The sequence below is a fragment of the Microcaecilia unicolor genome, unplaced genomic scaffold (assembly GCF_901765095.1).
Source record: "Microcaecilia unicolor unplaced genomic scaffold, aMicUni1.1, whole genome shotgun sequence".
Classification (NCBI taxonomy): domain Eukaryota; kingdom Metazoa; phylum Chordata; class Amphibia; order Gymnophiona; family Siphonopidae; genus Microcaecilia; species Microcaecilia unicolor.
In genome coordinates, this window is record NW_021963461.1 from 37,835 (window position 1) to 62,546 (window position 24,712).

The following is a 24,712-nucleotide window of genomic DNA, read 5'->3' on the forward strand; positions in this document are numbered from 1 at the left end:
GAGAGATAAAGGAGGACAACTCCTCCTTATGGAAAATCCTCACGGCGGACACCGCCCTCCACGTCCTCTACCCCCGTCTGCTCCGAGAGAGCCACCACGGAGGCAGCTGCAGGCGACTGTGTGCAGGACCCCTCCTCAGACCCCCAAAAAGCCTAGGCTTTTTAAGGGAGGAGAAATCCTCTGGGGAAAAACCCAAAATCTCTTGGTTACCCCCAGACCCCTGAGAGGATCAAAGGCCGAAGCTGTCGCAGCCAAGTGAGGGGGGGGGGGGGGGGGGGCAAGGCCAATTTCCATAAAAACGCCTGATGGAGTAGCAAAATGAGTGGAGGAGTGGCCTAGTGGTTAGGGTGGTGAACTTTGGTCCTGGGGAACTGAGTTCGATTCCCAGCACAGGCAGCTCCTTGTGACTCTGGGCAAGTCACTTAACCCTGCATTGCCCACCGCATTGAGCCTGCCATGAGTGGGAAAGCGCGGGGTACAAATGTAACTACAAAAAAATAAATAAATAAACTCTGGCAAAAACCCCTCCCCCGCAACGGAGGAGGTCGCAGCCATGGCACCTGCACCACTGGCCACAGCCCCCCCCCCCCCCCCCCTTACCAGTGAAAAAGAAGCTTTGCCCAAAACCGCTACTGGAGCCGGCTCCGAGACCAATTGCAAAATGGCACGAGAATCGCCAGACTCCGGGTGGGAAAGCACGCTCTTGGGGGAGAGGCCACCACTGCGTCGAGTCCCGCCAAATCAGCGCACTCCGCTGACAGTTGAGCCGAAGAAAAAAATTCTCCGACTCCACTTCGAGGCAGGCTCAGATAAGCAGGCAACAGAAAACAGGACTCGGACAGCACTAACACAAACCTGCTCTCAGCCAAAACACACTACCCTTGCTTCTCTGTTTCTCTTTTAAATAAATTCTATGGTTCTCTTTTTTTTTTTTTTTTTAGTGAGGAGGTAGAAACAAACAGGGAAGGAAAGGAACAGCAAAAGCCTGTTCAGAGGGAATTTGAGGTGCAGCAGGGACCCAGCAACTGAGAATGCTGCCAAAGGGGACACCACCAGTCCGCCACCCCCGGTTCAAACTGGCCACCGGCCCAGGAGCATCCTCGGAGGCCTTGGGCCCAAGGAGCTAGAGAAAAGCCGTCCACCACCTACTGAGATAGAGACATACTAACTGAGGAAGGAGCTGGCCGTCTGGCATCACTGCCTTTAGTCTGTTTATCTCTATCTCTACCTGCTGGTAGGCGGACTTAACCCACTAGTTCCTGGATTCATCTGCTGCAAGTGACAAGGAACTGAATATTGTCTGCATAAAAACGAACACTGAAACCCAAATCCTAAATTAAAAAAGCTTAGGGGCAACCCAGAACTACTGCCAGCCCAACACAGGTGCCGGCAGTAGTTTCATCCCCAGCGCGTCCCATTTCTGGAAGTAGCGGAAATATTTAAAAACTATTTCCGCAGAGCGGGTTACCCAATGCCCGGTTACCATCGAGTTAATGTGGGAACCCTTACCACCACCTCGATGGGTAGCGGTAAGTGCTCCCCCCTCCAGAACTTACAGCACGACCATTTCTTTTTTTTGCCCTTTTTACCCGCTGTGGTAAAAAGGGCCATGGAACACGGCAAAAATGGCTGCTGTCACTAGCACAGGGCCCCATTTACTGCAGTTTAGTAAGAGGGCCCTTATGGGAGCCAAGAAAAACATTAAATAAAATAGGGGCTAGCCCAAAGCCTTGTGGGCACACCAAATACATAAGACCAATTTATCAAGCTGTGATCATTAATGACCACCCAAAATTAACGTTTCAAAAATACGATCTAAAACAATTAGGAGCTAGCCCTGAAAGCCCTGTCTACTCTTGCCTATTCAACAACATACGGAGGAATATTTTCAAAGCACTTAGATTTACAAAGTTACTTTCTAAGTCTAAGTGCTTTGAAAATGAGACCCAAGGTCTATTACATCAAAGCCTACTGTTAGGTCTAGTTGAATAATCAATCTCTCTCTACAACTTTTCTTGTGAGTCAATACTTTATCCAAGTTTAACCTGTAGGGATTCTGTACTATGTCTGACCCTAAACTGTCTGGCATGAAAAACATTAGTACTTTCCCAGAATGGTCTCGCAATATATTAATGTGACTTCCCTTATTCTTCCTCCTATATAAGAGCATACTTGCCCAGGGCCGGTTTTAGGCCCCTCCCCCACTAAAAGCCATAATTTATCAGAATTTAAAAGGAGGTTTGGAGCTCTAGGAACCCCACCTCACTCCATACCTTGATGTGCATCCAGCACGTTTCAGTAGAGAGTGACAGACAGCGGCATCGATTTTCATATTCCGTCAGCTGCCGAGCCCAGAGCTTCCTCGCTGCTGCATCCCCCCTTAAGGACGCAGTAAGTGACATCAAAAGACGGCGGGATGTAGCAGCAAGGAAGCTCTGGGCTCTGCAGTTGACGGGATATGAAAATCGCTGCCGCTGTCTGCAGCTCTCTACTGAAACGTGGATGCACATTAAAGGTACAGAGCAGGGAGGTGTTCCAAGACAGGAGGACAGATGTGCCAGAAATGCTGGGCCCCTGGGAGAGCAGGACCCTGTGCAACCGCCCCTGCCTAAGACCGGCACTGTACTTGCCATAGAATGAACCCCCTCCTCAGTTGCAGTAGTGAGAAACTCCCATCATTGAAGCAGTTCCAACTCCCTCTTCCCCCTTATCAGATTTATTCCCCTGCTCTCTCTTCCCCCTTATCAGATTTATTCCCCTGCTCTCTCTCTTCCCCCTTATCAGATTTATTCCCCTGCTCTCTCTCTTCCTCCTTATCAAATTTATTCCCCTGCTCTCTCTTCCCCCTTATCAGATTTATTCCCCTGCTCTCTCTCTTCCCCCTTATCAGATTTATTCTCCTGCTCTCTCTTCCCCCTTATCAGATTTATTTCCCTGCTCTCTATCTGTAGCAGTACGATCTGCTCCCTCACTCACCTGAAAAGCAACTGCTTGTCCTGGGATTTGTATGGAGTGTTGCCACGATTTGGGTTTCTGTCAGGTACTTGTGACCTGGCTTGGCCAGTATTTGGAAAACAAGATACCGGGCTAGATGAACCATTGGTCTGACCCAGTATGGCTACTCTTATGTTCTTATGGCTCACCTCTTCTCCCTCCCATGCAGAAATGTGATCAACCCCGTTTCCCGTACATGTAACAGTATTGCTCCCTTATTCCTCACCTACAGTAATCTCTCCTCTTCCCTCTTACTCACCACCATAGCATAGCATTCACTTTTCTTTCATACTTGGATCTTATTTTACTTTTTGCAATTTGTTGCATATTGCTACCTTATGCTTTGGATTTCTTTTGTTGTATTGATTAAGCTTTTATAAATCTACTGGTTTTGTATTACCTGCCTAGCTCCCATGATGATGGTTATAATATAAAACTAATCTAACCTTCTGGCTTCCCTCCTCTCATATGAAGAATTAAGCCCCCCCCCCTCATTTGCACATTAATAGCAATATGGCCCCCTTCTCTCCCCCACTTGCAGCAATGTTACCCCCAAAGCCCTTATTTCATTATCTTACAAGCAGCAAAATAATCCCCTCCCTCTACCTCACTGTAGTAATATGAATACCTTTTACCTGCAGCAGTGTGACCTTATCTCCCCACCCCTTCATCTACAGAACTATGACCCTTTTGCCTCTTCCCCAGGAATGTGATCACCATGCTCACACCAATCAATGTGATCCCTTACCTTCCCTCCCCTTTTTCATTTGCAGCAATCTGACCCCTTATTTCACTCATTCACAGTAGTGTGGCTTAATTCTGTTCCTTAATTTAGCAGTACAATAAAATTCTACTCTGTGATCTATTGCAGTGACAAACTCCCTTGCCTCCGTCACCTGCAGCTATGCTGCTCAATTCCCCTTCTTTCTCTCACCTGTAGAAGGGTAGCACTTGATCCTCCAATCAGTAGTACTGGAGACTCAGCCATCTGTGCATTCTTTATCGCTGTCACAGTATTTGTTAACCCAGGTCCAGCTGTTACTGCAGCCACTCCTATGGTACCTGAGAAATAAAGCAGTATTGGAGATAACTTTACATGGGAGTTCGGCACAATTTTCAGTAGCCTAAATATACAAAAAAAAAAAAAAAAAACACACTCCAAAAACCCCTTGTTTCCGTGGGTATATTTATGCATCATATATAAGATGCGTAAATATACCCGCGGAAACAAGGGGTTTTTGGAGTGGGGGGGGGGGGTGGTAGTGTAGGGGGAACAATCTTAAGGATTTATGAATATAAATATTTTCATAAATGCATGCAAATAAGTATTATTCTGTGTGGAGGAGTGGCCTAGTGGTTAGGGTGGTGGACTTTGGTCCTGGGGAACTGAGGAACTGAGTTCGATTCCCACTTCAGGCACAGGCAGCTCCTTGTGACTCTGGGCAAGTCACTTAACCCTCCATTGCCCCAGGTACAAATAAATACCTGTATACAATATGTAAGCCGCATTGAGCCTGCCATGAGTGGGAAAGCGTGGGGTACAAATGTAACAAAAATAAAATAAAAAAAAAAATTTTAAGGGTAAAATTCTGAATGTACAGTATATTTAGCTATATAGCAATGTGATTTTCAACATCAAATTTATGAATGTGTTTTATGTTTGCATACCAGATTAGTTTCATGTGTCTTCTTGATTAAGCACCTAAGTACATAAGTAATGCCACACTGGGAAAGACCAAGGGTCCATCGAGCCCAGCATCCTGTCCACGACAGCAGCCAATCCAGGCCAAGGGCACCTGGCAAGCTTCCCAAACATACAAACATTCTATACATGTTATTCCTGGAATTGGGCCTCTTTTACAAAGCCACGCTACTGATTCTCAGTGTGGCAGATGAGTGGAAGCCCATTCAATTTCTATTGGCTTCCTTTCATTTGCTGTGTGGGAATCACTAGCGCAGCTTTGCAAAAGAAGCCCCTTGTGCCTTGCTTGTGTACTTAACAGAGAAATTTTCTAAAACTAATTTACCTGGGTAAGAAAATTTTTTTAATTGCTTACACGTAAAGTGGTTAAAAGTACATAGAAACATGACGGCCTATAAGGGCTAAATGGACAATCCAGTCTGCCCTTCCTCAGTACCCACTAATTCCTCCTTTTCCTAAGGGATCCCAAGTGCCTGCCCCACGCTTTCTCCACGACATCCACCAGGAGGCCATTCCACGCATCCTATCACCCTTTCCTTGAAAGAGTATTGTCTTAGATTCCTCAAGCCTATTTCCGCTTAACTTCATCCTATGCCCTCTCATTCCAGAGCTTTCCTTCATTTGAAAAGGATCCTGTACATTAATCTCACTGAGGAATTTAAATGTCTCATATCTCCTCTCTCCTGGGCCTATCACTATATGTTTTATGACTGAGACTGCTTACCAATTTGGTAGCCGCCCTCTGGACCGACTCCATCCTGTTTATATCTTTACGTAGGTGCGGTCTCCAGAACTGCACACCGTACTCTAAATGGGGCCTCACCAGAGACTTATACGTGGCACTATCACCTCTTTTTTCCTACTGGTCATCCCTCTCCTTATGCACCCAAGCATCCTCCTGGCTTTGACCGTCGCCTTTTCTATCTGTTTGGCCACCTTAAGGTTATCAGACACAATCACTCCCAAGTCCTGCTCTTTTTTCGTTCACAGAAGCACTTCATCCCCTATATTGTATCATGCCCTTGGATTCTTGTAACCCAAGGACATGACCCTGCATTTCTTTTTCTTTAAACTGTTTTTTTTTTTTATTGACAGGAGAGATGCAAGAATAACAGGAAACAGGCAACGAGAGCCACAGTTCTTATCCAAACAGTACAAATATAATAATAAAATGTGAAACAATGAGATGAAGACCAACTCGTACAAATACCAAGCCATCGTTGCCAAAGTGTTACAATCATGTCAAACTCTCCCCCCTCTTTTTTCCTTTTTGACAACGAAGCGGCTTATAAAACCCCACCCTTACGCCCTTCCCTTCCTCCCCACCTCCCTTCCCCTGAGGCTGAACTGCAACTCCTGTCAGTAAAGCCACACCTTATTTATTAGCTAGCTACGACAAGCATTCATGGCATTTCTGCCAAATGCTAACATAGGCTTGGACACGCTTTCAAGAAGGATCCGAAGACTCCTCCCTCTCCCATGTCCCCATTTGTAACATGCCACTTAGCGAGGGGGGGGGGGGGGGGGAAAGAGTCCTGTCCACCCAATGCTGCAGGATAACTTTCCTAGCCAGCACCAAAGCCAGTAGAATGAACCTGCACTGCATTTCAGAGAGGTCCTGTGCCGTGAGGTCTAAATCTGACCCCATGAGCAGGATCCCGTAGGACCATTCCAACGAGGAAATGAGAACCTCCTCCAAGACAGCCAGGACTCCCTGCCAAAAATCCTGTAAGAGAGGGCATTCTAAAAAGTGATACACCAGGGTACCCCTCCCGCATTTACATTTGTCACAATCCTCAGAGTCCCATAGCCCCTACTCATACTCCTTACCCCTACTCCTAGTGAGATACACATTATGTAAGATTTTAAGTTGAATTTCATGAAGTCCTACGTCTGGAGTGATTTTAAACGCTAGTAGGAAACAGCGCGAAAGTTCCTGCACCGTTACCTCCACCCCCAACATCGCACCCCATTGTCTCGTGAGCTGCACAAAGAGAGGGGTAGGACGCCACGCCTTTCCCATACGGTACCATTTGGAAAGTCTGTGTTCACTGGTCATCTGCATGAAGGCCTGTCCAACGCTGTGAAAAAGGGGGGGCTTCTGATCAGGGCCCCTCAATGCATGGATATGATGTCTAATTTGCATACAGGAAAAGGAGGAATTCCGAGGAAGGTGCCAGAAATCCCAGCACTGTGCGAAGGCTGGACACCGACCACCATCCACCTCTGACAACTGCCCTACGTAACGACACCCCTGCAGTGACCATGATACAAAATGCGACCTACCCTGACCTGCACGAAAGTTCGGATTGTCTCAAATTTCCAAAAAAGGGGATTGTCCCACTGCTCCCCCCAAGCGGGCCCTCCACCACTCCCAGGCCAACTTAACTAGGTCACAGGAGTGGGGACAGTTTGATTTGTGTCCCCCTAGAATGGAGCGCATTAAAAACTGAAAAAGGGGAGAAGCCTATCTCCCAGACGCTCGAGGGGGCAAATGCAAACTGCCCAGTGTGCAGTTCGTGGATCCAGCGTAGGATCACTGCAACGTTATAGAATCTGAGATCGGATAAATTAACTCCCCCTTCCCACTGTCTCAAGTCAGTTTATTATATCCAATTCGAGCATGGTGCACCCCCCACATAAATGAAGAGATTATCCCACTGTACATTTTTTCATCCTTACTTTTAACCCAAAGTGGTATCATTTGGAGGGGGTACAAAACCTTAGGCAGTTTTAACTAATGCCACCCTTCCCAGAAACAAAATAGGAAAATCTTTCCAACGACGACAAAGATCACGTATGGCCTCTAGTTTCTCCCAAACGTTCTTCCTATACATGATAATTTGGTCCAAGTAGAAAAATGCCTAAATATTTCAAAGGGCCTGAGGTCTAAGCTAAGGGGAAATCAGATAAGCACTTACATGCACAGTTGGTAGAAAGCGCCATTGCCTCTGACTTTTCAGAGTTAATCTTAGTCCAGAGAAGGCCCCAAACTTCTGAATAAGATCAATACGCACAGGGATCCCCCCCAGATGCCTGGCCCAAGAATATTAGCATGTCATCCGCTAATTGGTTAATTTTATGCTCTTGGGCCCCTACCACAATACACTTTAGCTCACAAGACCGTTGAGACTCAAGGGATAGAACAAATAACATGGGGGATTGAGGGCACCCCTTTGTTCCTCGCTCCAGAGCAAAAGAATCAGTTAAGTCTCCATTGACAAGAATTTGTGCCGTGGGTGTGCTGTATAAGGCTCTTACCTGTTAAAAACTCCCCAAACATGCCAAACTGCGGTAGAACCCAAAAAAGATGATCCCATAGAATTTTATCGAAAGCTTTCTCCGCATCTAGGCTCACAATATCATCTCCAGGTTTGCACAAGATATGCACAAAAGGGTTCTCCGAGCCATTTTCCTGTCACGGTAGCAGCTAACAAAAACGGAATGCAAATGATCTAAAAGTTATTTATAATGAGCTAATTAGTATTATAATGTACATGCAGGGCTGATGCACAGCCGTTTTCTGACCCCATGCACCGTGGAAAACCTAACGGGAGGTCTGCACTTCTCGTTGGGGCTGCTGTGAGCGGGACCCATGCAGAGGAGGATGCCCATCGCAAAAATTGGAAGAAAAAATAAACGTCCAAGTGCTCATCAGGGATGTTCTTTCAAGTGCCTAACACTTGGACGTCCTTCACTCAAAAAAAAAAAAAAAAAAAAGGCAGTCCCTGATGAGCACTTGGACGTTTTTTTTTCCTTCCGATTTTGTGATGGGCATCCTTCTCTTGGACATGTTTTTCTTACGACTAAGGTGCCCGAAATGACCACCGCCGGGATCGGGACGTGCAAGGACGTCCAAATCAAAACTATCTGTCACTTACTGCCCTTAACTCAATATTCACAGAGCTGCACATCCCAGCTCTGCACCATGATTCGGCTCTCTACAAACTTGAGCAACACAATGCTGGAAGTTTGAGAAGTCTTGGGGTTCACTTTCAAGTCCAGTGAGACTTCATAAACTTCCTGCATGATGTGGCTCAAGTTTATAGAGAGCTGAAACACACTGCAGAGCTGGGAGACTTTGTTTGTGAGGCAGCTCTGCAAAAGAAGAAAAAGAAAAAAAGAATTTAGGGTATGAAATCCCACACGCCAGACTGCAATTTCTAGGTGCCATGGCAACCTGGTACCTGGGATTTGTAGAGCCCTGATACAACCCCCATGCACTTTTGCTGAGAGTGTTCCAAGTGTATAATATGCTTAACAGGTGGAGGCAGGAAATGCAAATCACATGCATTGTTTGTGGTTTGAAAACTATGACATTTTACATGGAAAATTTTCACATAGAGAAAGATGGTGTACATTTATTCAGGTATGTTTTCCACAGTTTTCAAAAGAAAAATTTGTACTTTTATTCTGGGAACTAGTGCAAAGTTCCCAGGTAGAAGTGCTCACAGACTTTGCACAAAAAAATTCCAGTAACCTATGGAACGATGTAAGTCTAAGTGCATTGAGAATGAGCCCCATAGTAACACAGTAGATGACGACAAAGACCTATACATTCCATCAAATCAGTCCAAGATAAACTCATTGCATAACGTATGATGTGATAATACATATGTACATACTTGAACTTGATATGTCCTAGCCATTTTCAGGGCACAGACTGCAGAAGTCTTAAGTACCTGAATATATGTAAACCACTTTGAATGTAGTTGCAAAAACCTCAGAAAGGCGATATATCAAGTCCCTTTCCCAGAACTGACTAAGCTTGTTTAGTTCCATGCCTTCTATACAGGATTCCTTTGTGTTTATCCCATGCATTTTCATCTCCACCACCTCCCACAGGAGGGCATTCCATGTATCTATGGAAATTCAGGATCCCTTGTGCAATCAGATCAAGGAATTCTTCCACAGATGATGTGTTACTACAAGGTGCTCAGTATACCATGAACAGCAAAACTGGTCTCCTCTCCTCTAGCTGGATTATAGTTTACTAGTAAAAAAGGCCCGTTTCAGTCAGAAATGAAACGGGCGTTAGCAAGGTTTTCCTCGAAGTATATGTTTGAGAGAGAGAGTGTGTGTGAGAGATGGAGTGTGTGTGTCAGAGAAAGAGAGAGAGCGTTTAACTATAGAAAAGGTGATTACGACAAAATGAGAAAAATGGTGAAAAAAAGACTGAAAGGAGCAGCTCGCAGAGTAAAAAACTTGCATCAGGCGTGGATGCTGTTTAAAAACACCATCCTGGAGGTTCAGGACAAATATATTCCACGTATTAGAAAAAAGGGAAAAAAGACTAAACGTCAGCCGGCGTGGCTAAACAGTAAGATAAAGGAAATCATTAGAGCCAAAAAACAATCCTTCAGAAAGTGGAGAAGAGAACTAACTGAAAGTAACAGGATAGATCATAAGGAATGCCAAGCCAAATGCAAAGCGGAGATAAGGAGGGCAAAAAAGGACTTTGAGAAGAAATTAGCGTTGGAAGCAAAAATACATAGTAAAAAATTTTTTAGATACATTAAAAGCAGGAAACCGGCCAAAGAGTCGGTTGGGCCGCTGGACGAAAATGGTGTTAAAGGGGCGATCAAGGAGAACAAAGCCGTAGCGGAGAAATTAAATGAATTCTTTGCTTCAGTCTTCACCGAGGAGGATTTGGGGGGGGACACCGGTGCCGGAAAGAATATTTGAAGCGGGGGAGTCGGAGAAACTCAACAAATTCTCTGTAACCTTGGAGGATGTAATGGGTCAGTTCAGCAAGCTGAAGAGTAGTAAATCACCGGGACCTGATGGTATTCATCCCAGAGTATTAATAGAACTAAAAAATGAACTTGCGGAGCTACTGTTAGAAATATGCAATCTGTCCCTAAAATCGAGTGTAGTACCGGAAGACTGGAGGGTAGCCAATGTTACTCCGATTTTTAAGAAGGGTTCCAGAGGAGATCCGGGAAATTATAGACCGGTGAGTCTGACGTCGGTGCCGGGCAAGATGGTGGAGGCTATTATTAAGAATAAAATTGCAGAGCATATACAAAAACATGGACTGATGAGACAAAGTCAGCACGGATTTAGTGAAGGGAAGTCTTGCCTCACCAATCTAATGCATTTTTTTGAGGGGGTAAGCAAACATGTGGACAATGGGGAGCCGGTTGATATTGTATATCTGGATTTTCAGAAGGCGTTTGACAAAGTGCCGCACGAAAGACTCCTGAAGAAATTGCAGAGTCATGGAATCGGAGGTAGGGTATTATTATGGATTAAGAACTGGTTGAAAGATAGGAAGCAGAGAGTAGGATTGCGTGGCCAGTATTCTCAGTGGAGGAGGGTAGTTAGTGGGGTCCCGCAGGGGTCTGTGCTGGGTCCGTTGCTTTTTAATGTATTTATAAATGACCTAGAGATGGGAATAACTAGTGAGGTAATTAAATTCGCCGATGACACAAAATTATTCAGGGTCGTCAAGTCGCAGGAGGAATGTGAACGATTACAGGAGGACCTTGCGAGACTGGGAGAATGGGCGTGCAAGTGGCAGATGAAGTTCAATGTTGACAAGTGCAAAGTGATGCATGTGGGTAAGAGGAACCCGAATTATAGCTACGTCTTGCAAGGTTCCACGTTAGGAGTTACGGATCAAGAAAGGGATCTGGGTGTCGTCGTCGATGATACGCTGAAACCTTCTGCTCAGTGTGCTGCTGCGGCTAGGAAAGCGAATAGAATGTTGGGTGTTATTAGGAAGGGTATGGAGTCCAGGTGTGCGGATGTTATAATGCCGTTGTATCGCTCCATGGTGCGACCGCACCTGGAGTATTGTGTTCAGTACTGGTCTCCGTATCTCAAAAAAGATATAGTAGAATTGGAAAAGGTACAGCGAAGGGCGACGAAAATGATAGTGGGGATGGGACGACTTTCCTATGAAGAGAGGCTGAGAAGGCTAGGGCTTTTCAGCTTGGAGAAGAGACGGCTGAGGGGAGATATGATAGAAGTGTATAAAATAATGAGTGGAATGGATCGGGTGGATGTGAAGCGACTGTTCACGCTATCCAAAAATACTAGGACTAGAGGGCTTGAGTTGAAGCTACAGTGTGGTAAATTTAAAACGAATCGGAGAAAATTTTTCTTCACCCAACGTGTAATTAGACTCTGGAATTCGTTGCCGGAGAACGTGGTACGGGCGGTTAGCTTGACGGAGTTTAAAAAGGGGTTAGATAGATTCCTAAAGGACAAGTCCATAGACCGCTATTAAATGGACTTGGAAAAATTCCGCATTTTTAGGTATAACTTGTCTGGAATGTTTTTACGTTTGGGGAGCGTGCCAGGTGCCCTTGACCTGGATTGGCCACTGTCGGTGACAGGATGCTGGGCTAGATGGACCTTTGGTCTTTCCCAGTATGGCACTACTTATGTACTTATGTAGAGACAGTGTGTGTGTGTGTGTGACAGAGAGATGCAGTGTGATAGACAGAATGTCAGAGAGAGTGTAGCAGAGTTTAAAAAGGGGTTGGACGGTTTCTTAAAGGACAAGTCCATAAACCGCTACTAAATGGACTTGGGAAAACTCTACAATTCCAGGAATAATGTTTGTACGTTTGGGAAGCTTGCCAGGTGCCCTTGGCCTGGATTGGCCACTGTCGTGGACAGGATGCTGGGCTCGATAGACCCTTGGTCTTTTCCCAGTATGGCATTACTTATGTACTTATGAGAGAGAGTGAGTGTTTGCCCCACCCCCCGTCTCTCTTAGGGCCCGCCCCCACCCCCTCTCTCTCTCAGGGCCCTCCTCCTCCTCCCCCCTCCACCTCTCTGGTCTCAGGACCCCCCTTCCCTGCCCCCCTCTCCAGTCATCCATGTACAGCGACCCTCCTCTCCCCCTGCCCCCCATGTACTGCGACCCTCCTCTCCCCCTGCCCCTACTACAGCCACCCATGTCCAACAACCCTGCTCTTTCACCTGCCCCCCTCCAGCCACCCAGGTTGTCACCCCAATCCTCTCGCACCCGCTAAGTGGAGTGCAACCCATCTTGGCAGAGCTGGCGCTCTGGAAGCCACCCCGATCCTCTGTGCCCCGCGAAGTGGAGCGCCGGCCATCTTGAGCCGGCGCTCCAGAAGCCGCCCCGATCTTCTCTTTCTGACCACAAGATTCCTCGCAGCCGGGCTCCTCCTTCTCAGACAGGCCAGCCAACTGGAGGCTTCCCTTGCCAGCTGGCTGCTGGAGCCCTCACCCCACCTCCTTCTCTGCATAATGGCAACGGTGACATCAGCCTGACTTCGGAGCCTAGCTCAGCAACTCCGAAGGAGGCATGGACACAGGCAGCTACTTTAGAACGTTGGAAGTGAGAATTATTATATAGGATTAATCTTAGAGTGAAGGAGTAGCCTAGTGGTTAGTGCAGCAGGCTTTTTCCTGGGGAACTGGGTTCAATTCCCACTGCAGCTCCTCATGACTCTGAAAAAGTCACTTAACCCTCCATTGCCCAAGGTACATATAAGTACCATAATGTAAACCGCTTTGAATGTAGTTGCAAAAACCACAGAAAGGCAGTATATCAAGTCCCATTCCCTTTCATTCTTCCAGAAATTTGCACACTTTATGGCTTCTTGACTTCCTGGACCTTGGAAATATTCGGGCACACTGACAAAGGAGTGAGTCCTTTTGGGCTGAATTTGGACTGAAATAGTAACAGCCTCTTCGTCTAGTAGTCTTTGGTGAGTGGAGTATGTCAAGTATTGATACGATTACTGGTAAGGGGCAATATGGTCCTCTATTGAGTTTAAGGAATTCTAGACAATCCAATCCTGGTTCAAACTTCATGTTTTAACTATGTACCATCTATTAGCCTGTTAGAGACCTATCCAGAGACAGTCACCCTGCGTATTGGTCTTCTTAATGCTTTTTCAGTCAGGAGTAAAACCATGCTTAATGTATAACTTAGTACATCAAATTGTCCTTGCAATATTATACACATAACCAAAACATGGTTAGTTAATTCTGATACTGTTATGGTGAAACAAAAAGTTGCCCTCCGACCCCTGGTAGCCTATTGGTTGTATATCATGCTGTTTTTGTCTTTTACTGAAATTGCCTACTATTACAGGCAATATCTGCTGATATTTTAGTCCTGTCTTTTTGTGCTGTATATTGTCCTCCGAGACTTATAATCTTATTCCTTTTCTTTAGTTGAGTCTATTTTGTCTCTTTCTTTTAATTTAGATAATTAAGCGACTTTAATTTTACTTTTGACTTGCTCTCCTCTTTCTACCATTGATAATTTCTGTAGCTGCACACACAGTAGGTCACGTATTGGATATGATTTTTTTTGCCAAAGGAATTAAAAAGAGAGGACTGCCCCCCCCCCCCCCCAACCTGTGGTTGTACCACTGACCTGGCCAAATCATATACTAATTTGGATTATTTGAGTGCACAATATCACCACATTCTCTAAAGACTATTCATCAGTTCAATCAAAGACCACACACACTGACATTTAGCTATTATCATTGTCTGCTGATGATGCATTAGCACCTTGGAAAGGGACTTTACTTGAGAGTCTGGATCAGATTGCTCCAATGAGAACCTTGAGTTCCTTGCAGAACTGAAGCAATGAAAAAAAAAAATCTTTCCTTCAGGAATTGAGGCAATCTGAAAGGGTCTGTTGAAAGCTATTTGAGTGACCACCTGGAATCCTACAACTTCCGCCAGTGTCAATATGCTCATATTAACCCTCTCCTCAAGTCACTTCACTGGCTCCCTATCCATTTCCGCATACAGTTCCAACTCCTCTTATTGACTTACAAGTGCATTCTTGAATATAAACAAACGTTTATTTAGTTAAAAATGTATACCCCACACACTCTACAGTTCTAGGCAGCTTACAAAAAACATATGTAATAGAGGTTGTTGCAGACAGAGCAGGCATTCACAGAGCACATGACAAAGGCAGGGAAGAAGGGGGGAGGAGAGGAACAGAAGTTAGATTGGAGACATCACGGTGTGACCTACACAAATAGGATGAAAGCTGATGTGGAGGACCATGATTGGGAGGAGTGGCCTAGTGGTTAGGGTGGTGGACTTTGGTCCTGGGGAACTGAGGAACTGAGTTTGATTCCCACTTCAGGCACAGACAGCTCCCTGTGACTCTGGGCAAGTCACTTAACCCTCCATTGCCCCATGTAAGCTGCACTGAGCCTGCCATGAGTGGGAAAGCACAGGGTACAAATGTAACAAAAAAAAAAAAGATATATATATATATCCCCAGCGAAGAGCAGGAGGAGCATGACGACAGCGACAAGGGCGAGATATACTCAGATAGAATGGAGATGGTTGAAAGGTTGAGAGCTGAGAAGAAGGGAGAAGACAAAAGAGATGGTGAGATGATGAAAGCAGAAAGTGAGCAATATGTTCCTTCTGTATACAGTGGTTTCAGATGGAGAAAGATTAGGAAGGGACAGTACCAAGAACAGAAAAGTGTACTGGATACATAAGTAGTAACTGGGAGAAAATATAAAGTGTATAGAGAAAATACTTCGGCGCGGGACCTCCTCCCTTTTCTATCCAAGATACTTCAACGTGTTGTTCACTGCCGTTGTCTTGACTTTCTTTCATCTCAAACTACTCTTAATCCACTTCAATCTGGCTTTTGCCCTCTTCATTCCACTGAAACAGCACTTGCTAAAGTTTCTAATGACCTGTTCCTGGTCAGATCCAAAGGTCTCATTCTATCCTCATCCTTCTCGATCTATCTGCTGCTTTTGACACTGTTGATCACCACCTACTCCTTGATACGCTGTCCTCACTTGGATTTCAGGGCTCTGCTTTTTCCTGGTTTTCTTCTTCTCTCTCCCATCGTACTTTTAGTGTATACGCTGTTGGATCCTCCTCCACTTCTACCCCACTATTAGTTGGTGTAACAGGGATCTGTCCTGGGACCTCTTCTTTTCTCCATCTATACTTCTTCCCTTGGCACTCTGATCTCATCCCATGGTTTTCAGTATCACCTTTATGCTCCACATCAGAAATTTCAGCAGGAATCCAGGCCAAAGTATCAGGCTGCCTGGATGTCTCACCGCCATCTGAAACTAAACATGACCAAGACTGAGCTTATCATCTTTCCCCCTAAACCAACCTCTCTTCCCTCATTCTCTATCTCTGTGGATAACACTCTCATCCTCCCTATTTCATCAGCTCGTAACCTTGGGGTCACCTTCGACTCCTCTCTTTCCTTCTCTGCACATATTCAACAGACTACTAAAACCTGTCGTTTCTTTCTCTATAATCACCAAAATTCATCCTTTCCTTTCTGAGCGCAACACCAGAACCCTTATCCACACTCTCACCACCTCTCACTATTGCAACTTATTTATTTATTTGTATTTGCTCTCACTTTTTCAGCAGTAGCTCTAGGTGAGTTACATTCGGGTACAATGGATATTTCTCTGTCCCTGGAGGGCTCACAACCTAAATTTGTACCCGAGGCAATGGAGGGTTAAGTGACTTGCCCAAGATCACAAGGAGCAGCGGTGGGATTAAAACCAACCACCTGGGGGTCACGTGACGTCATGAGCTGAGCTAGCAGCGTGGTGCCTCGGCTCCAAGACCCTCACCCCGCAAACAGCTTAATCTACCACGGAGAAGTCCTTCAAAATCCGCTGAGCTAAGCAGCAAAAGCGTATGGAAAAATATTTCACGAAATCGCCAACAGCAATGACCCAACGGCTGGCTAATAAGGGAAAAAACAAGGCGAGCACCGCAGAGGGCAAGATGGCGGAGGTAGGCCTTGAAGCGGCGGGGCCGAGTTTTACGGAACAGCAGCTCTCCCAGTTGACCGGCGCAATTACGAGCGCTTGGGCTCTGAAATGGACAGCGCTAAATGATAAATTAGATAATCTCCAAATGGCAATGGACGGTCTGGGTACTCGAACAAGTGACTTAGAAACGCGAGTCTCTGCAATTGAAGACGACACACGCAGCTATGGTCCCGATTTGCGAAACTTACAACAACTGAGAGAACAGGGGTTAAAAATCGAAGATTTGGAAAGCAGATCGCGAAGGAATAATGTACGCATTGTGGGACTTACGGAACAATTGCCGGAGCGCAATCTGGAGCCCTGGCTGGAGGCTTGGTTGACAAAAGAGCTGGCCTTGACGGATTCGGCGGGCCCGTTGGTGATTGAGCGCGCACACCGCGTGGGAAGGAAACTGGAGATAAATGCTAGGCCCAGGGTAGTAGTGGCAAAAATCTTAAACTACAAACATAAGCTAGAGATTCTCCAGGGCTTTAAGATACGAAGAGATTCATTGAAATATGGAGGACAAAATATACTGATTTTTCAGGATTACACCCAAGTAGTCCAGGAGCAGAGGAGAAAATTCCATCCTATCTGTTCAAAGTTGGCAGCAAAAAAGATAAAGTTTGCTCTACAATATCCCGCGAAATTACGGGTGCAAGTGCAAGATCGCTGGCAGACCTTTCAGACAGCAACAGAAGCTGAGAATAAGCTTAATGAACACCATATATTGGCAGAGTCTTAGCTGTTGATAGGCTCTAATGGTGGAATTGAGAAAAGCTGTTTGATTTCTGGTCTCTTCTTGCTGCAGACGGAGTAAGGGGGCTGGAGGTTGGCAAAGAGTACAGAAGCAGCAGAGAGGTGCAAAAGAAAATGTTGGATTGGATTGGTTATGTTGGAAATTATGGGTTACCTACTGGTTTAATATTAACTACTAAAGTGTGAACTACTTTCCAGCTTCAGAAGAGTGAAACAGAGCCCTATATTCAATCTGTTCAATACTGTACTTCAACCTGGCTGGCAAAATAATGTCTGGAAATTACATAAATGGCAGCCCCCTCGAGTACCAGGGGCAGCAGCATGTAAGCTTGATGTAAACAATCTGCTGATGGAATGAAGTAATGTATGTGCCTCCATGAGGGAACAGAGGAAAACTTATTATTAACGGGCTAACCGGAGGCTGAAAGGTTCAATTCGTGATTGGATGTTTGTAGAATGAATGATCATTATTAACAAAGCAATGTTAGTGAGATGATATGTTATAAATAGTTCAATTTGTTCCTGATTTACAAATATATTGCACTGGTCGCCATGAAAAGGTTTAAGAAAATTAATGGTGATCAAAGTCTGCAGCGTTGATGGTACTGAGAAATGGTGTTTGCTCACCCTGGCTCATGTCGGGGAGGGCGGGAATAATGATAAAATGGTTAAAAATGTTACAACTGTTTCTTTAGGTAAATATAGATTTATGGGAGGTTATTTACAGTATATAATCTGTACAATAAGTGAGATGGAGTAATTGGCGAGGGAAGAGGTGAATCAACACTTTGGTTAAATAAATAAGAAGGCCTAACACATAAGTTAATGTTGGTTGGTTGGCTGCGGGGTGAGGGGGAGGCGTCAATAGTGACCAAGATCTCGCAGAGGGATAGCAGGGGAATGAAGGGGAATTTGGTTGGGATGTACTGGGGAGGGACGGGAAGGGGGCTGGGAGGGATGTTTAGGAAAGTGCACCAGACAAGAAGATTAGGATTGAATCTTTGGCAAAAGCAAATTATTATGATGTATGTGTTGGTGAAAACTTTGAGATCCTGGAGGCCCCCCCTCCAGGATCTCAAAGTTTTCACCAACACATACATCATAATAATTTGCTTTTGCCAAAGATTCAATCCTAATCTTCTTGTCTGGTGCACTTTCCTAAACATCCCTCCCAGCCCCCTTCCCGTCCCTCCCCAGTACATCCCAACCAAATTCCCCTTCATTCCCCTGCTATCCCTCTGCGAGATCTTGGTCACTATTGACGCCTCCCCCTCACCCCGCAGCCAACCAGAGGCTGGGCAGGTTTCCCCCCAGACACGATGTTAAATAATTGGGGTTAAGTAATACTTTCTGTAAGGAACATGGTTAAGATAGTTACGTGGAATGTGGGGGGTATTCACTCCCCCATAAAAAGATCTAAAATACTGCAGTATTTACAACGTATTAAGGCAGATATAGTGTTTCTGCAGGAGACGCATCTGTCGGATAGTGAACATGCCAAATTAGCAAAATGGTGGGTAGGGGAATGTGTGGCCTCAGCGGCAGTGGGACGGAAAAGAGGAGTAGCCATTTTAGTCAGAAAAGGGGTGGCAATGCAAATTAATAACATTGTGAAGGATCCAGAAGGTCGCTTTATTTTCTGCCGGGCAACAATAAACAGACAGCAGTTGCTCCTGGGCAGTATATATGCTCCAAACCAACTTGACCAAAAATTTTATAAAAACTTAATAACAATTTTGTCCAAAATAGAATCTATACCTTTGGTGCTAGGGGGAGATTTTAATACGGCTTGGAATCCTCAGATGGATAAATCTAATCCCCCGTCAGGGCAAGGGGTAACGAAAATGAGGGGACTGCCAGATTTCTGCTCAATATTGGACCTTATAGATGTATGGCGAGTCCTCCATCCATCAGAAAGGGAATATACACATCAGTCTAGAGCACATGAAACTCATTCTAGGATTGACTACTTGCTAGCCTCACGTGAGAGTTTCTCAGATGTAGTTGGAGCGGAGATTGGCCCTTGTATAATTTCAGATCATGCAGCAGTGTCGATGACATGGAAAGGGGGGATTCAAGGAGGGAAGGGAAGAGGTTGGTCCTTTCCTAGCTACCTTTACAAAGATGGAAAGTTTGGGGAGTTCCTTGTAAATAAGTGGAAGGATTATTCACATAATAATGAAGAGATGAAAGATAGGGCTACTTTATTTTGGGAAGCTGCAAAAGCGGTACTAAGGGGAGACATAATCAGTTATGTCAGTCACCACAAGAAAGCCAGAGATAATGAAATTTTACGCTTGGAAAAACATTTAATTGGTTTACGGAAAAAATTTGGGGAACAGCCTACTCACCAGATTAGACAAAACATTATAAGTGCCCAGACTGCGTTGAATACTTTACTACATGATAGGGCAGTTAAGTCGCAGGCATATTACAAATTCCAACTTTATAGACATGGGAATAAAGGGGGCAAAATGCTTGCGAATTTGATCAATTCCAAGAACGTATCCAGACATATACTAACTATTAGAGATGGTGCGGGTAAACTATGTCACGCAGATAAAGAAATAAGAGATGTTTTTCAAGAATTTTTTCAGCAATTGTATAAGCCAGGAGAGGAGAGTGGAATTAGCGAAGCCCTCTATTTAGAAAATGTCTTGCTACCACATATATCACAGGAAGAATGTAAGGCCTTAAATGCTCCTATTAGCAGCGATGAGGTGAGCTGGGCCATAGGAAGCTGCAAGCTTGGCAAAGCTCCGGGCCCGGATGGCTTAAGGGCAGAATTTTACAAAGTATTGGGGGACTCTATAGTGTCACCTTTAACTGCAGCATTTAATTCCTGGGTAGAGTATGGCCAGTTACCAAAACATCTTAATTTAGCCCAAATAATAGTACTGCCTAAACCTAAAAGAGATCACACCCTAGTAACATCTTATAGGCCAATCTCGCTTCTTAACCAAGAGGTCAAGCTTTTTGCAAAAAACTTGGCGAACAGGTTGAGACGTGTGCTTCCAAGTATTATCCACGAGGCACAGGTGGGTTTTGTTCAAGGAAGGTCGGTAACTCGGAACCTTAGATGTATCTTAGCCTCCCTAGAACGTTTAGAGAACACGGGTGACCCAGCCATTATGATCAGCTTTGATGCCGAAAAAGCATTTGATCGGGTGGAGTGGCCTTTTTTGTTTTCTGTCCTAGGAAAATATGGATTTCAGGGGTGGTTTATGAGGGCGATAACAGTTCTATACGAAGCACCACAGGCTAAATTGTGGGTGAATGGGTTGCAATCTGAAGTATTTAAAGTTCAGCGGGGAACTCGGCAGGGTTGCCCACTCTCACCCTTACTTTTTGCACTATACATGGATCCTTTGATCCGCGATATTTATTCGTGTACGTCAATTAGTGGGGTGAAGTTTGGTGACCAAGAATTTAAAGTGGCAGCCTTTGCTGATGATCTGCTAGTGGTGCTCACTAAACCTCGGGAATCACTGGCAGACTTATTGGAAATATTCTTAGAATTTGGAACATACTCAGGATTTAAAATTAATTACGACAAATCAGAAGCACTGGCTATAACAGCAGGGACCCGTAGAGCATGGGTGGGACAGTTTCCATTACGTTGGGTAGAGAGCTCCTTTCGATATTTGGGTATACTACTGACTGCAAGGACAGTGGATATACAAAGAACCAACATGCAATGGCTGTTAGAGAAAACAAGGCAGCAGTTGGATGCTTGGAAGGCGTTGACACTGTCATTGTCAGGTCGACTGTGCTTGATACGCATGGTAATTCTTCCTAGATGGCTATATGTTATGCAAACATTGCCAATAAGATTAGTACAGAAAGATATACGACTGTTCTATAGATTGGTGACGAGGTTTTGTTGGGCTTATAAAAAGGCAAAGATACGGTTACCCTTACTTTTGGGGGGATGGAAACAAGGTGGTATAGGATTGCCCAATATTAAATTCTATAACATAGCATGTAACTTGAGACAGGTACGCGATTGGATTTGTCTCTCTGATTACCATACACCCCTAGGCATAGAAAGGGAATTGTTTAAACCATACCAATTGGTTTCGTTGTTGCATGGGGATGGTCCATCATTGGCACAACTGGGAGGTAAATCTGTTCTTTTGGGACCTGTACGAGATGCATGGAGGTTTTTGGGGAAACTTCTGGGAGGAGACCCACAGGTGTCGGAACTCTTGACGATTAGAGGGAACCCGATGTTTGGACCCGGACAGGAAAATTCAGTTTTTGTGCGTTGGGAAGCACAGGGCTTTAATAGCCTGGGGACAGTGGTAAGCCACACAGGAGAGCTTAGACTTTTAAATCATCTAATCCCTCAAGAGTTAATTCGGTGGGGTGACACCTTTGCACATTGTCAGTTGAAACACTATGTTAATTCTCTTAATAAGGTGGCACTTCAATTTCGTTTGGGAGAAAAAATTTTAAACCTATTTGCTGAAGTTTCTAATGAGGCTCCCTCCATCTCGAATTTACAAAAGAAAATTTGGACATTAGTACCTGGAAAAGAGCTGGCTCAGCTTAAGAGGCGTTGGGAGGTAGATGTAGGCCAAGATTTAGCATCTTGGGATATAGCAGCACATCTTAAGAATGTAACACACTTAATTACTGGCGCAGGATATAGAGAATGCGCGTACAGAGTTATACATAGAGCCTACTTTTCACAAGTGCAGCTATTCCGTGCAGGTGGAATAAGGACGCCCACTTGCTTGAAGTGTAACCTAGCCGACAATTCTTTATATCATGGGTTTTGGGGATGTCCGCTTATAAGATGTTTTTGGAAGAGGGTGGTGGCTTTTCTTTCTCTCATGATGCCAAATTGTATACAGGGTACACCTGCTCAGGTAGTGCTTGATTGTCCGGACGCATTTAGAGGGTTCAGAGCAGGTGAAGCTTTGCTATGCCGTAAACTCTGCTTAATAGCAAGAAAATGCATTTTGCAACAATGGACCTCACAGAACAAGCCAGAATACTGGCATTGGCGAAACCAAATACATCAGGTACTTACTTGGGAAGCACAAGAGGCCAGAGGCTCTTATAAACGTAAGCTGCGATTTCTTGGGATTTGGAACCCCTACTTGGCCAAGTTAACACAATGGGGAAGAAGTCTAATCCTTAATAAACTATGATTAATATTACACTTAAAGAGGGTGCACGGGGGGGGACACATTAGAGGGGTACATAAGAAGGGAGGAGGGAGTAGAGGGGGGGGGAAAGGGGGGGGGAAAGTTATAAACACTTGATGGCTACACGAAAGTAATAATTCTGAAATGTTATTTTATTGAGTTCTGTTGATTTGTATTGAAACAAGCTATGTTAAGATGGATTACACTTTTCTATGTGTCATCAATAAAAACCATTGAAACATAAAACCAACCACCTCTGGATGTCAAGACTGGTGCTCTAACCAATAGGCCACTCCTCCACTCCACTTGCTTCTCACAGGTCTCCCTCTAAGCTATCTCTCTCCCCTTCAATCTGTTCAAACTTCTGCTGCACAACTTATATTCCCCCAGTGTCAATATGGTCATATTAGCCCTCACCTCAAGTCACTTCACTGGCTCCCTATCTGTTTCCGCATACAGTTCAAACTCCTCTTATTGACTTACAAGTGCATTCACTCTGAAGCTCCTCAGTACCTCTCCACTCTTATCTCTCCCTACGCTCCTCTCCGGGAACTCCGTTCACTGGGTAAATCTCTCATATCTACATCCTTTCCTCCACTGCTAACTCCAGACTCTGTTCCTTTTATCTTGCTGCACCATATACCAGGAATAGACTTCCTGAGCCAGTACGTCAAGCTTCACCTCTGGTCATCTTCAAGTCTAGGCTAAAAGCCCACCTTTTTGATGCTGCTTTTAACTCCTATCCCTTACTCACTTGTTTAGTACCCATGTTTTATCATTCCCACCTTAGTAATTCCCTTATACCTTATTTGTTCTGTTTGTCTGTCCTAATTAGATTGCTGTGTCAAGCAGAGACCGTCTCTTCATGTTCAGAGTACAGCGCAGCGTATGTCTAGTAGTGCTATAGAAATGATTAGTAGTAGTATAGTAGTAAGTTCCTGAAGACAGGGGGGATGGGCTTGGGGTATCTGGAACCATTAAAAAAGTCAATCTTGTGGGAAATACCAAGTCTGAAGTGGTATCCAATTTTTATTAAAACTGAGAACTCAGGAACCTCCTGTCATCTGTTCCTATCTTCTGGAAAATGGTATGCATATATTGAACCATATATATAACCTGCAATGTCTGCAGACAGCATTGCACTTAAGTGGTTGGGGTCTTTACCAAGAGGCATATTGGAAACCGCCTTTTAAATCGTTGACTCAAATACCACTGAAGAAAAGGACACTGGGCCTTATTAAAACCAGGTACAGGCTGATTTTTCCATCTTTTGTGATACCGGATGAATGTTTAGTGCAGTGTCACATATGAAGCTGCTGCTCTTGTAAGAGGCCATGGATCAGTATAGTTACAGGGGCTTTAGGCAAAAGCATGGATTAATGAAGCAAAGCCAATCTATTACATTTCTTTGAGGGAGTGAACAAACATGCGGATAAAGATGAGCCGGTCAATATTGTGTTACCTGTATTTTCAAAAGGCGTTTGAGAAAGTACCTCAAGAAAGACTCCAGAGGAAATTAGAGAGTCATGGGATAGGAGGCAGTGTCCTATTGTGGATTAAAAACTGGTTAGAAGATAGAAAACAGTATTCTCAATGGAGAAAGGTAGGTCCCAGGGGTCTGTGCTGGGACCACTGCCTTTTAACATATTTACAAATGATCTAGAGATGGGATTAACTAGTGAGGTAATTAAATTTGCTGATGACACAAAGTTATTCCAAGGTGTTAAATCGCAAGAGGATTGTGAAAAATTATAAAAGGATCTTACGAGACTGGGAATCTAAATGGCAGATGACATTTAATGTGAGCAAGTGCAAAGTGATGCATGTGGGAAAGAGGAATCCAAATTACAGCTACGTAATGCAAAGTTCCATGTTAAGGGTCACCGACCAGGAAATGGATCAAGGTGTCATCGTTGATGATACGTTGAAGCCCTCTGCTCAGTGTGCAGCAACAGCTAAGAAAGCAAATAGAATATTAGGTATTATTAGGAAAGGAATGGAAAACAAAAATGAGGACATTATAATGCCTTTGTATCGATCCATGGTGGGATCACACCTCGAATATTGTGTTCAATTCTGGTCACTGAAGCTCAAAAAAAAAACAAAAAAAAACATAGTGGAACTAGAAAATGATAAAGGGGATGGGATGACTCCCCTATGAGGAAAAGCTAAAGCGGCTAGGGCTCTTCAGCTTGGAGAAAAGACGGCTGAGAGGTCTATAAAATAACGAGTGGATTGGAACTTGTTTACTCTTTCCAAAAATACTAGGACTAGGGGGTACGCAATTAAGATAGAAAGTAGATTTAAAGCAAATCTGAGAAAACCTCTCTTCG

At 44.6% G+C, this 24,712-nt stretch overlaps 1 protein-coding gene across 1 annotated transcript in view; it reads right to left on the reverse strand.

The window, feature by feature from the left end:
• LOC115459337 (acetolactate synthase-like protein) overlaps positions 1 to 24,712 on the reverse strand; it is a gene marked incomplete at its 3' end in the record, with an annotated part of 86,447 nt that overhangs the window by 30,939 nt on the left and 30,796 nt on the right. The window contains exon 4 of the mRNA XM_030189179.1: positions 3,929 to 4,056. Within this exon, the coding sequence (XP_030045039.1) occupies positions 3,929 to 4,056 (128 nt within the window). The remainder of the gene's footprint in view (positions 1 to 3,928; positions 4,057 to 24,712) is intronic.